The sequence below is a fragment of the Eulemur rufifrons genome, chromosome 2, assembly GCF_041146395.1.
Source record: "Eulemur rufifrons isolate Redbay chromosome 2, OSU_ERuf_1, whole genome shotgun sequence".
NCBI lineage: Eukaryota > Metazoa > Chordata > Mammalia > Primates > Lemuridae > Eulemur > Eulemur rufifrons.
Window position 1 is genome coordinate 94928071 of NC_090984.1, and position 13516 is coordinate 94941586.

The following is a 13516-nucleotide window of genomic DNA, read 5'->3' on the forward strand; positions in this document are numbered from 1 at the left end:
TGACATTTATTTAGAGCATTTGTGCAGAACATTGATAAAAGCATTTTGCATATATGTGCATGTGTGGGGGAACAGGAGAAATGAGAAAGATTGAACTTCAGAGGATTTCAAAAAAGAAATAAAGGAAGTAGTCCCTACTTCTAAGGAGCTCATAATCTAGCTGAAGAGGTAAAATATACACATTTATGGAATTATTTAAGAAAATTTACACAGCCCAATAATAATAAGTCAATTTGCAAACTTCCCACCTAAGTATTATTGGAATGACAAATTCATTTCTTTATTCCTTTAACAAATATTTATTGAGCATCAACAATGAACTAGGTACTATGCTAGACAGAATAATGACATGATCTAAGTTATATAGAATTAAAGCAGTGTTTCTAAATACTCTTTTTTTTTTTTGAGACAGAGTCTCACTCTGCTGCCCAGGCTAGAGTGCCATGGTGTCAGCCTAGCTCACAGCAACCTCAAACTCCTGGCTCAAGCAATCCTCCTGCCTCAGCCTCCCAAGTAGCTGGGACTATAGGCGTTTTTTTCTATTTTTAGTTGTCCGGCTAATTTCTTTCTATTTTTAGTAGAGATGGGGTCTTGCTCTTGCTGAGGCTGGTCTCAGACTCCTGGGCTCAAGTGATCCTCCCACCTCAGCCTCCCAGAGTGCTAGGATTACAGGCATGAGCCACCACACCCAGCCTCTAAATATTCTTCAGATGGTGAGTGTTTGTTTAAGTTTTGAGGAAGACATACATGGATCTGCAGGAATATATATAGCAAATATAGAATTTTGGTTTGGAAAATATTATTTATTTTTCATTCATATATCTTTCCAAAAAAGTTCTTAGGAACCACATTCATTCATTTATGGAACATTTTGAATACTTGACATATTGAACATGTATTTAATACCTATTGTACAGCAAGTGCTAGAGAGTCTCCTAAGACAAATAAGCAAATAACTACAAATACATCTTGGTTTTGGAGATGAGTTTTCGCACATTGCCCAGGCTAGTCTCATATTCCTGGGCTCTAGAGATCCTCCTGCCTCAGCCTCTTGAGTAGCTGGGACTAATGATATGTGCCACTGCACCCGGCTTACAAATACATTTTAGAGTTATTTCAGGCTACCCTGGGGAAACCAAAGAGGATGTAGGTAACTCTTGAGGGAAGGGGAGTCAGATATGACAACATAGAGAAGGTGATGCTTCAGCAGAGTCTTAAAAGCTAAAAAGCCTTTAATCAGAAGGCAAGAATAAGAAAAAGACACTTTCTGAAATAAAATTAAATTATATTAAATTTAAAAAAGCAAAGAACACTTTAGTAGAAGTAGCATATGTCATGGAGCTGAAATACGAGTCTTCTTGGTACTCTTAGGGAACTACAATACTAAAAGTTAAGAATGGCTACATTATAAAGTGTGAGGAAGACATGAACCAGAGATCTCTGCATATAATGTTCTTTCTATACATAATAATGGAGCATTTCCACTTTCTATCTTTTTCTTTTCCCACTCTCCCTCTTCCACCCACACCCCCCTCTTCCCCTCACACCCCCCACATCCCTACGTAGCTCTTACTCATCCTTCATATTCAAATCAGAAATCCTTTTATCAGGCTTTCCCTGACCCTTCAGTGTAGTTCACTACTTTAATTGTATACTCTCATAAAACCATGTTCCTTTCCTTAGAGTAGTTTTCTTAATTTCTATTTATATATTCATTAATGTGATTATTTGATTAATATCTGTCTCCCTCACTGTATCAGTGGCTTCCAGAATTTTGTTTTAACCACACCCATGGGAAGAAATATGTTAAATACATTATGTATCGCAAGCCAGTGATATACACGTGTATAACATAATACAATACATATAAATGTACATACACACATACATATACTTACATATAAGTAAGTAAAAACAATTTTCATGAAAGAAGAGTCATCCTTAGCATATGTGAAGAAATATATTTTCTATCCTTTTTCACTAAAAAATTATAATTTCTATTAAAATTGTTTATAATTAAAATTGTTTTTTAATTGATTTCATAGCCTACATCCATTTGTGATCCAGAGTTTGCAAAAAACCTGATGGGCACTGCATTAGAATAGAAACAATGTCTAGTGTCACTCCCTGCTCTGTCCCTGGTACCTTGTATGGCACTTGGGGCATAAAAGACACTCAGTGGTAATTTACTGAATGAATAAAAGGAAAGAACAGGTTTAAAAGGTAACATTTTAAAAGTGTGATTATCCCCATTTTTATCAACAAGAAAATTGAAGGTTAGAGAGGATTAATAATTTTGCTGAAAGCCATGAAGCTAATAATAGGCAGAACCAGGATTCAGATTCATCTTTGTTTTACTCTAAAACCATGCTAATTTCCCCCTTGTGCAGGAAGTAAAAAGAGAAAATGTTTAGGGTGCTATGGGAGGTGGTAAACTGATAAGTATTTCTCTACTAGAGAAGTAATTAAAAATGTTTATTCACATTTGAGATGCAGCTAGTGTGGAACACTGAAAGATAATTGATGTTTCAATTTTCTATAGTAAGAAAATCATCATTTGCTTTGAAAGACTGCAAAAATAAGTGGGAGATAGATAAAACAAGGTTGGTAAAATGTTGATAAGTGTTGAAGGGATAACTTCTATGTTTGTTTTAAATTTTTTTTAAGTTTTTTTAAAAGAACCCATGGAAGTAGCTTAATTAAAATAGCATTGCAGGAAAACTCTTCTAATTTCTACAAATGAACACTGAAAAATATAATAGGATTCCAGAAAACATAAGAAAACCAAGAGTTTATTAACTGAGATAATATCTATAAAGCACAGATACAACATCTACTGATAGAAGAGATCTAATGTAAATTTTTGTCCCTTTCCACATCAGGTTAACGACCAAAGCCATCTGTGTAAGAAAATGACTCATTGTAAACAGTATTTTATATAAGGCTTGAGAAAAAAATACCACTTTTTGGTTACATAAAGGAACAATTAATTTCATGTGTCCTTTTTAAGAGGGAAAATGTTTTATTATTTATCAGTGTGATTGCAAATATAACTAAAATATTCATAAATAAGGTGTTATCTTTTCTGTATATATGCCCCAAACCCTGCTCTATGCAGATGACACGGTCACGATCATAAAATTCATTAGTTAGATAGACCTTGCCTTGCCAGTAATATTGGTCTGAAAGCCACATTATATGTCAAGAAAACTGTCCTGAATTTTCAAGAATATTTTTTCATCCGGCCACTATTATACTGTAGAAAAAGAAAAAAGGCTGGATAAGAATTTTTTTCCATCCCGGTTCTGGAAATGTTTTTTTTTTTCCAATTTAAAAATAAACAGCCAATGGAAAATGTGATGCACCACTGCCTATACATTCTGATTCAGAAATGGCATTTTGATCCATTATTAAAAAAAAAAAAAAAAAAACAACTGTGCTGGGAATTAAGAGATTGGGTTTTAGTCCTAACTTTACCACTTACTAAAATTTGTGTGAGGTACTTAACCTTTTTTCTACCTGAGTTCCTTCATTCTATAACTCATTTCCTTCAGCTGTCAAATGAAGAAAAGCATATATGTTCTTCCTACTTCACCTGGTTATTATGGAGACCAGACTGGGCGATAAATAAGAAAATGGTATGAAGTAGTTAAAAATTTTATAGAAAATGGGGAAATATGGATATATATACACATAGTAATACACCCATATATACCCATAAGTGTGCACACACACATCAACCATACAAACATACATATACATGGATAAGGTGTCATTTATTTAGGAGGATAGGCCAAAAGAAATTCTTATTAGAAAAGCACAAGTATGGAAATTATGGAGGGACAGGAAGACCATCTCCAGTGAAACCAACAGAGGGCAAAATACTATTTGTCAGTATGTGTGAGTTGTGGATACCAGTGATCAAACCAGTAGTAACAAAGCCATTATCAAGTCTAAGAGATCAGAAAAATATTTCACTTCTCTGAAGACTTATCAAATAATGTGAGTCAAAGTTTAGAATTCCAATACTAGGTTCTTGTTCCTTGCTATAGGTCCATACTGATGATTGTTCTTGTTTCTGTTCCATCTCACAGCTGCTGATGGCCCAGGAGATCGTTTCATCATTGGGGAATCCCAAGCTGGTGAACAGGTGAGATTCATAAGCCTGAAAGGCACTGAAGATTTCAGCTTCACATACTTTGCACATCTAATTCTAAACTTCTCCTACCAGTGAAGTAGAAATCTTAGAGAGGGATTAGTCAGAAGGTCGTGAAAGAGATGAAAGGATGATTCCTGTAAGAACCAAAAGAATTATTTCCTAATTTCAAGGATCTACATCTATTCATATATAGCCTAGTGTTGTTGGTATGTCTCACAGACATGCCCCAAAAGTATTTTCAGCCCTGTTACTAGGTGATTCTTTTTTCCTATATTGAAAAAAATGATGTTCCCACTAGGATTAAAATTTCTAGGTGGTCTTCTCAGACTTTTCTCCAACTTGTGTTATAAACAGGGAAATTTAGAAGAAGCAGATTATTTAACATCTCTGGCTAGTTATTTAGATTCATTTTCTCATTTGGGACCTAGCCAAGGAGCAGGTATACATATATTTCTATTAAGAAATGAAGCAACAGTGGACTATAATGAAAATACAGTACAAGTCTTTTTATTTAATACTTTTGAGAACAGTAATTGACCATTTAATTGAAAATCAGTTAAAGTGGGAAATTATTTTATATCTTCAAAATAACTATAAATTTAACAAATAAATGAACAGTTATTTGTCAATAATTTAATGAAGTATCAAGGCTATTCTTTTAATAAGTATGTTATTAATATTTGAATTTCTATCAGGTCTTTCTTATATAAACCACACCCAAAAGGCATTGTCTGTGATTTTCAGTTTGGGTTTCTTTAAAGTGAAGAAAAACTTAAGGACTCTTGCAAATCCTAGAAGTATAGAATCCTTCTAGATTTTTATTATAGTTTTATACTTTTTTACAGTTGCTTCACCAACACCTAGTTTGACAGCATTTCCTTTTAGCAGCATTTTTAATGGCAGTTTTTAAAAGGCTTTACTTATCATAGAAAAAGCTCTTTTCACACTCATATATCATTGGTATATGTAATATTTACTTAAATTACATAATTCAATAACAACTTTTGCCACAAACTGGCACAAACAAGTTTAGGAACAAATTCAATTGATTACTGGAGTGGTAATTCACAAGTATACAAGAGAAGAAAGTATGCTGTGCCCACTGTCATGTTTAAGAGGAAATAGCATCTGTCAATCCAGTGAGTTATAAAGGTTGGTCAGAAGAGCAGCTACCTTATTAAACAGAACCAGAGAAAGACAAAAGCACTTTTCTCCTCTTCTTTCTGCTCCCCTTCAAGGTTTCCTCTTCCTGGAATAGAATACTCAGCTGTTACTACCAAGTCTAATAAGCACTATGTAAAAATAAAGCTGGCAAAAAAATAAATAATTTTTAAAAATGAAGGTGGCGGTTTTGGCAAAAGCTAGGTCCCAAGCCTTTTCTTCCTTGGCTTATCATGTAGTTTCATGTGTACTAACAATAGAAAAGGGTTAAGGAAATATATAGGAGAAGGATTGTGTCAATAGTGGTAACCCTAGACCCCTCATTCTAGCATCCAAAAATTAAGAAGATCCATATACAGATCTCTGAAGATAAGCTGGCACTGTAGTGATGTAGATCCTTGTCCACGTTGCACACAGGCTACCTTTAGCTCCTGTGACTACTTCCCTGACAAAAAGGAAAAGGACAGCTAGTCTTGATTCTTTTTTTTTTTTTTTTTTTGAGACAGGCACTCACACTGTCACCCAGGCTAGAGTGTAGTGCTCACTGCAACCTCAAACTCCTGGGCCCAAGTGATCTTCCCACCACAGCCTCCCAAGTAGCTGGGACTGCAGGCATGTACCACCGCATCCAGCTGATTTTTTTATTTTTTTGTAGAGACAAGGTCTCGCTTTGTTGCCCAGGCTGATCTCAAACTCCTGGGCTCAAGTGATCCTCCCACCTCAGCCTCCCAGAATGCTGGGACTACAGGCATAGGCCACCATGCCTGGCCTTGATCCTTTTCTATAAATAACTTACTTTATGACCTCATAATTTATTTGACTTCTTGATACCTACCTATGTCCATAAGCAATGAACATCTAAAGCATCCCTTTTTGTTTGTTTGTTTGTTTGTTTTTTGACAAAGCCACAAAATAGCAATTATTCAAGGAGTACTTGTCTGATCTTCAACTGAGTCTGTCCATCATTTATCAAGCACACCTACTGCATGTACCAGGTACTAGGTTCTGGGGGTATAAAGTAAATTAAGACATAATTACTGTTCTTAAGGAGCTTACATCTACTGGAGGAGACAAAAGTATAAACAACTAAATATAATACAGTATATTAGGCATTAAGCTAATGGTATCAGTCAAGTGCTTATGGAGCACCAAAGAGAATGCTGAGCATTTCACCATAGGACAGTTAGGGAGACGACATTGGAGCTGGGCCTAAGAGAGTTTTCAAAAGCAGAAATGGGAAAGGGATATTCTGGGCAGAGAGAACAGTGTAAATCAAAACCCAGAGGTGTTTTTAAAAATTGCATGGAATGTTTAAGGAAATGCAAATAGTTGTGGTAGCCACAGCCTAGTATTCATAAGGATAGGTTACAGTAAATAAGAGTAGCCTTATTTACTATTAGTTAAAACCTCTAACTGTGAAACTTAAAACAACAGTTTCTAACTTTTTATGTTTTTATAAAAGTTTGATGGGAAAAAGATAAAAACTATATAAGAAAAGGATTTTTCTTCAAATTACCTGTAATGTTGTTTATCTATAACTGATGGATCACACATACTTTATAGACATCTCAGACATCTTGCAAGAGCTGAATTGCTTACTTATTAAAGATACATACACTTGAGCATTAGGATGCCATCGTGTACACTAGGCAGTGATTTAAAAAATGTTTTTTCAGAGTACTAAAATATTTGACATTAAATTACTTACAGTTTGGCACTGTTTGTTCCACTGTTTAGCACTGTACGCTTTCAAAGAAAATATTGGCCGGGTGCGGTGGCTCACGCCTGTAATCCTAGCACTCTAGGAGGCCGAGGTGGGCGGATCGTTTGAGCTCAGGAGTTCGAGACCAGCCTGAGCAAGAGCGAGACCCCATCTCTACTAAAAATAGAAAGAAATTATATGGACAACTAAAAATATATATAGAAAAATTAGCCGGGCATAGTGGCGCATGCCTGTAGTCCCAGCTACTCGGGAGGCTGAGGCAGTAGGATCGCTTAAGCCGAGGAGTCTGAGGTTGCTGTGAGCTAAGCTGACGCCACGCACTCACTCTAGCCTGGGCAACAAAGTGAGACTCTGTCTCAAAAAAAAAAAAAAAAAAAAAAAAATTACTAGTAGATGGTGGGATAAAGGTTTTAAAATTATTATTTAAAAAAAAAAAAAGAAAATATTATGTAATTATAAAGGGCTACCATTAGGCAAAGTGCAAAAAATCCAACTCAATACATTTATTAATGAAAAGTCAAGATTTTAACATTTTTACTGTCTATAAAGCAATCTAAGGAATATCAATAAAAATAAAAAGGAGACAATAACTACTGTTCTTAACAATCTAAGGGCAATTTTTCACAGCTTGCTGGAATCGACCATTTCAGTTGATTTGATTCAACTGCAGGTTATATGTCAACTCTAAGTAAATACATAAGTGTTTTTATATATCTAAGAATATCTTTAATATTGGGTTTAATACATGTGAGCTGATGGGAATCTTTCACCTAACATTTCGAATTGCTCATCTTATAGAAGAGCCAAATTTCTTATTTAATAACCACTCACACACACACACACACGCACACACACACACAAGACCTTAAAAGTTGATTTAAGCCAAGAATAGAGAAAATTGGAGGTCCAACCACAATAAAACTTAAATTTACAGAATATTGTACCTTGAATCTGACTAAAGTGAGGCAGGGCTCTAGGCTAACACAATTCAGTTTAAGAAGCAACTTCCCTGAAATTCAGTTTAAAATTTTCTTTCCACCTTAGCCAAAAAGGCATTTTCAGCAAAAAAAGGATTTCTTCAGGTCTATATAAAATGTCATTGCTCCACAGGCTCAGAAGATAGTTTTGACATTAACACCTCTACTAAAAAAGCACATACCATAACAAAACCTTAAATGCTTTTCATCAAAAATCACTGCACTGCAAAATGGTCATGTATAGTGGTTTAAGAAATGTCCCAGACAATAACTAGTATCTGAGACTGAAAATCATAAGATTTCTTAAATGCATTGGGCCCTAAACTTTTTATTTTAAATCCTAAGGATTGGCCAAGTGTGGTGGCTCATGCCTGTAATCCTAACACTCTGGGAGGCCGAGGCAGGAGGATTACTCCAGGTCAGGAGTTTGAGACCAGCCTGAGCAAGAGTGAGACCCCATCTCTACTAAAAACAGAAAGAAATTAGCCAGACAACTAAAAAATATATAGAAAAAATTAGCTGGGCATGCTGGCACATGCCTGTAGTCCCAGCTACTTGGGAGGCTGAGGCAGAAGAATTGCTTGAGCCCAGGAGTTTGAGGTTGCTGTGAGATAGGCTGACGCCACGGCACTCTAGCCTGGACAACAGAACAAGACTCTGTCTCAAATAAATAAATAAATGCTAAGGATTATTTTGGTGGAAACATTACATTAATATTTAACAACTCTGAATAAGCCTGGAATGTCTTTTGTTCATATAACAAAATAAGGAGATATGGCCGGGCATGGTGGCTCACGCCTGTAATCCTAGCACTCTGGGAGGCCGAGGCGGGTGGATCGCTCGAGGTCAGGAGTTCGAGACCAGCCTGAGCAAGAGCGAGACCCCATCTCTACTAAAATAGAAAGAAATTATCTGGCCAACTAAAAATATATATAGAAAAATTAGCTGGGCATGGTGGTGCATGCCTGTAGTCCCAGCTACTCGGGAGGCTGAGGCAGTAGGATCGCTTAAACCCAGGAGTCTGAGGTTGCTGTGAGCTAGGCTGATGCCACGGCACTCACTCTAGCCTGGGCAACAAAGTGAGACTCTGTCTCAAAAAAAAGGAGATATGAGGTACATAGCTCAATGCCAGATCTAATTCAAAGTATCTCCTTCTCTGTGACTGTGAATAACTGTGGGGAAAAAACAGGGAGAAGACTGGAGTTGTAAGCCTGGAATGAATCTATATTTCATGTAGTTATTGTGATAAGATGAGATAATGCATATTTGTTCATTCATTCATTCTGGAGATATTTATTGACTATCAACTGTGTGCCAGAAACTTTCTTTTTATGTTTTGTTTTCTTTGTGTGTATGTGTGTGCATGTGGTTTTTTGAGGGATGTTTCTTTTATTATTATTTTTAATTGACACATAAAATTGTACATATTTATGGGGCAAAGTGTGATATTTCAATACATGTACATAATATGTAATGATCAAATCAGGGTAATTAGCATGTTCATCACATTGAACATTTCCACTTCTTTGTGTTGGGAACATTCAAAATGCAATCTTCTAACTACTGGAAAATATACAATAAATTGTTCATTATAGTTGCCCTATAGTACTATAGAACACTAGAACTTATTTATCTTATCTAGCTATACTTTTCTATCTGTTAACCAATTTTTAGCTATTCCCCACTCCGCAATCCCTGCCACTATTAATCATTATTCTACTCTTTACTTCTATGAGATCAACTTTTTTAGCTTCCACATATAAATAAGAACATGCTATCTAGCTATAATTTTGTGTCTGTTGACCAATCTGTCACTATCCTTACCTTCCCCTGGCCTTTCCAGCCTCTAGGAACCAGTATTCTACTCTTTACTTCTTTGAATTCAACTTTTTTAGCTTCCATATGAGTGAGAACATCCAGAATTTATCTTTCTGTGCCTGACTTATTTCACTTAACAGTGTCCTTCAAACTCATTCATGTTGCTGCAGATGACAGAATTTTGTTCTTTTTATAGCTAAATAGTATTCCATTGTGTATATATACCACATTTTCTTTTTCCATTAGTCTGTTGACTAATGGATTGATTCCATATCTTGGCTATTGTGAATTGTGTTGCAATAAACATGGGAGTTCAGATATCTCTTCCACACACTGATTTCCTTTTGTTTAGCTATATACCCACTAGTAGGCTTGCTGGATCATGTGGTAGTTCCATTTTTAGTTTTTTGAGGAACCTCCATGCTGTTTTCTGTAATAGCTGTAATAATTTACATTCCCATCAACAGCATACAACAGTTTCCCTTTCTCCACACCCTTACCAGCATTTATCTTTTAATTTTTTATAGTAGTCATTCCAATGGAGGTAAGATGATATCTTATTGTGCTTTTGATTTGTATTTTCCTGATGATTAGTGATACTGAACATTTTGGATAAACCTGTTGGTCATTTGTATGTCTTCTTTTGAGAAATGTCTATTCAGCTCATTTGCCCATTCTTTAATCAGATTATTTTGTTTTTTGCTGTTGAGTTGTTTGAGATCCTTGTATATTCTGGATATCAATCCCTTGTCAGATAAATCATTTGCAAATATTTTCTGCCATTCCACAGGTTGTTGCTTCACTGTTTTGAATGTTTCGTTTTCTGTACAGAAGCTTTTAGTTTGACAGAATCTGAGTTGTCTATTTTGCTTTGTTGCCTAAACCTTTGAGCTCTTCTCCATAAAATCTTTGACCCACCCAATGTCCAAAAGTGTTTCCCCTGTGTTTTCTTCCAATAGTTTCATAGTTTGGGGCCCTACATTTAAGTCTTTAATCCATTTTTTTTTCCAAGACAGAGTCTCACTCCATTGCCCAGGCTAGAGTGCCATGGCGTCAGCCTATCTCACAGCAACCTCAAACTCCTGGGCTCAAGCAATCCTTCTGCCTCAGCCCCCATACTGATGTCTGTGCACCTGGTGGAACTATCACCTCTTCCAAACTTTCTAGAATGGCTTTCAGAGAGCAAAACTTTTACCTGTGGTGAGGTTTTAGTATGCTGGTTAGAAAGGGTGCAGTGACTCTGTTTCTGGATAGGTGCAATGATATAAGTCTTCATACAGCTTCTTCAGCTGTATTCAACATCAGCAATAACTATGGTCACCTCAGTGAACTAGGTTGTAGAAGTTTATGTCAGCAGCATAGGCTGTTAATGTCCTTGGTGCTGAGGGCTTTTGAGGGCCTCCTATTTTGTTTTCTCCACAATGGGAGATTTAGCCAAGGGTATCCTTCTTGATGTCATGGCTGACACAGCCTACAAGTGGCTGCAGCAGTACTGGGTTCTAAGTACAGGTTCTTGGAGAAGCTCTGGGGCTGGAATTCTAAGCCTGCGGTCTCATGACTTATTTTAGCACTTGATCCTAGGGTACAGGTAGGTTGTTTACAGAACGAGGATATGTGACTCTAAGGTACCCCTTAGCAGCTTGGGCCCAGGGGCCCAGGTTTAGCTGTGATTCTACCCCTGGGGAACAAGGCAAAGCACTGGCCCAACTCTGGGTAAAAGGAGGTGCTCTGGAGATTTGGGCCAGAGCAGCTGGTTATGACTACAATTCAGGAGCCAGTACCAATAGGGCTTTAGTGGCAACTTACATCCCAGAGGATGAGGCAGCATGTAGTAGTGACTCTAGACCCCTCAGTGGTGGGACTTCGCAACATCTGACTCTGTGAGGCCAGGTCAGTGGCAGCAAGTTCCTCAGAATACCATAGCACAGCTGTCATTTGGCCCCAGGGTAGGGACGTGTCAGGGAACAGTCCAGCAACAACTCCACTCCTCAGAGAAAGGAGCACCTCAGAATCTAAAGGGTTAGTCCAGCTCCAGGGAAGCAGGGAACCATAGTTATTTGGTCTGTAGAGCAGGGTATCTCAGCTCAACCAGTACTCTGTTTCCCTGGGACACATGGTACAATGTCAGCTCAGCCCTGGGTTGCACACCTGCTCATCTTGTAAGGATGTGTGCCAGACACTTTCTAGGCCTTGCAATGATAGAATAATATGTCTGGAAAGAGGATGACTAAAGAAGATTAATTCAGGGACTATTTCCAAAATCTGGACAAGGTTAAGGAAAACCAGCAAAGGAATTTGAAGCACTCAAGCACTAGCAACAGTGAGATTCTGTTACTACCTCTTGGTCAGAAGGAGCAAAAGGAGACAATGGTACCTGAACCTGGGAATAATCACAGCTATGGGAGCGGACCACCCAGTAGGAGCTGTGGTGGTCTTTAGTAGCAGGGTTGCCCTAACCATCACCAAATTGTAGTCTAGCAGTAAAAGAGCAGGGGAAATAAAAAACCCTACCTTTCTCTCCCTCCTACCCTGTAATCTCTTGTTGGTCCCTCTCATTGGCTGAACCTAACCAGAAGCCAGAGTGATAGGAACCTGGTTAAAATAGTCCATAGAGGTCAGCCTTCTGGGTCACAGCACAGGGTAAAGACTGATGATGTGATCTGGAGAGAATAAACAAAATAAACAGAAAATAAAAAAAAATTTGTCTTTGTAAGACTTATATTCTAGAGTATGTAATGCACTTAACACTATACATAGCATAGATTTTGAGTTCAATAAACATTAGTTATTGGTAGTATTGTTTGCAACAATAATATTGTGGAGAAAAGATTTTTAAGGCTTTTCTAATAAATAAATTTCCAGTTTTACTTTGATTGTACTTCCAGTGGTGGGATATTTTTTCTTAACTATTCCCTAAGGGGTGTGTGTGGTTATTTTATTGTATTTTATTTTACTTTGGCAGTAAAAGAATACATAACATTAAATGTACCATCTTAGCCATTTTTAAGCAAACAGTTCAGTAATGGTAAGTATATTTATGTTGTAGCGACTTAAGGTTATATATACAGTCGTGTGTCACTTAACAATGGTTATACATTCTGAGAAATGTGTCTTTAGGTGATTTTGTCATTGTGTGAACATCATAGAGTGTAGTTATACAAACCTAGAGGGTATAGCCTACTACACACTTAGGCTACATGGTACAGCCTATTACTCCTAGGCTACAAACATGTTCAGCATGTCACTGGACTGAATAATGTAGACAGTTCTAACAAAATGGTAAGTATTCACTTAAATGTATCTAAACAGAAAAAGTACATACGGTGTTACAATCTTATGGGACCACCATTGTATTTGCAGTCTGTCATTAAGAAAGATGTCATTATGCAGCACATGACTATACTTAGGAAGCAGACATCTTTGGAAAGGTGTCTTTTCTTTTTTAATTGGGGAATTAATGTTGTCTCAGGATTTTCTTTTGGGGGGGAATTTGAAGCATTCCTTTTCCCAACTCTGACCTAAAACATGGTCCCTGACAAATGACTCTCCTGAGACCAGATCAAATCTACCGGATGAATCTTACAAAAGTATGCTTTTCCTATGCTGCAAGAAGTTAGCAGCATATACCGTATACTCTCTCTTATACCATCCATATGAAAGTTCAGGCAAAAAAAATCT

The 13516-nt window shown here is 36.9% G+C and overlaps 1 protein-coding gene across 12 annotated transcripts in view; it reads left to right on the forward strand.

Annotated features, from left to right (window-relative positions):
* Window positions 1-13516, forward strand: part of GPHN (gephyrin) — a 540339-nt gene that overhangs the window by 458329 nt on the left and 68494 nt on the right. For all 12 annotated transcript variants that reach the window (XM_069487828.1, XM_069487899.1, XM_069487867.1 and 9 more), the window contains one exon: window positions 4095-4150. In XM_069487828.1, coding sequence (XP_069343929.1) covers window positions 4095-4150 — 56 coding nt within the window. The remainder of the gene's footprint in view (window positions 1-4094; window positions 4151-13516) is intronic.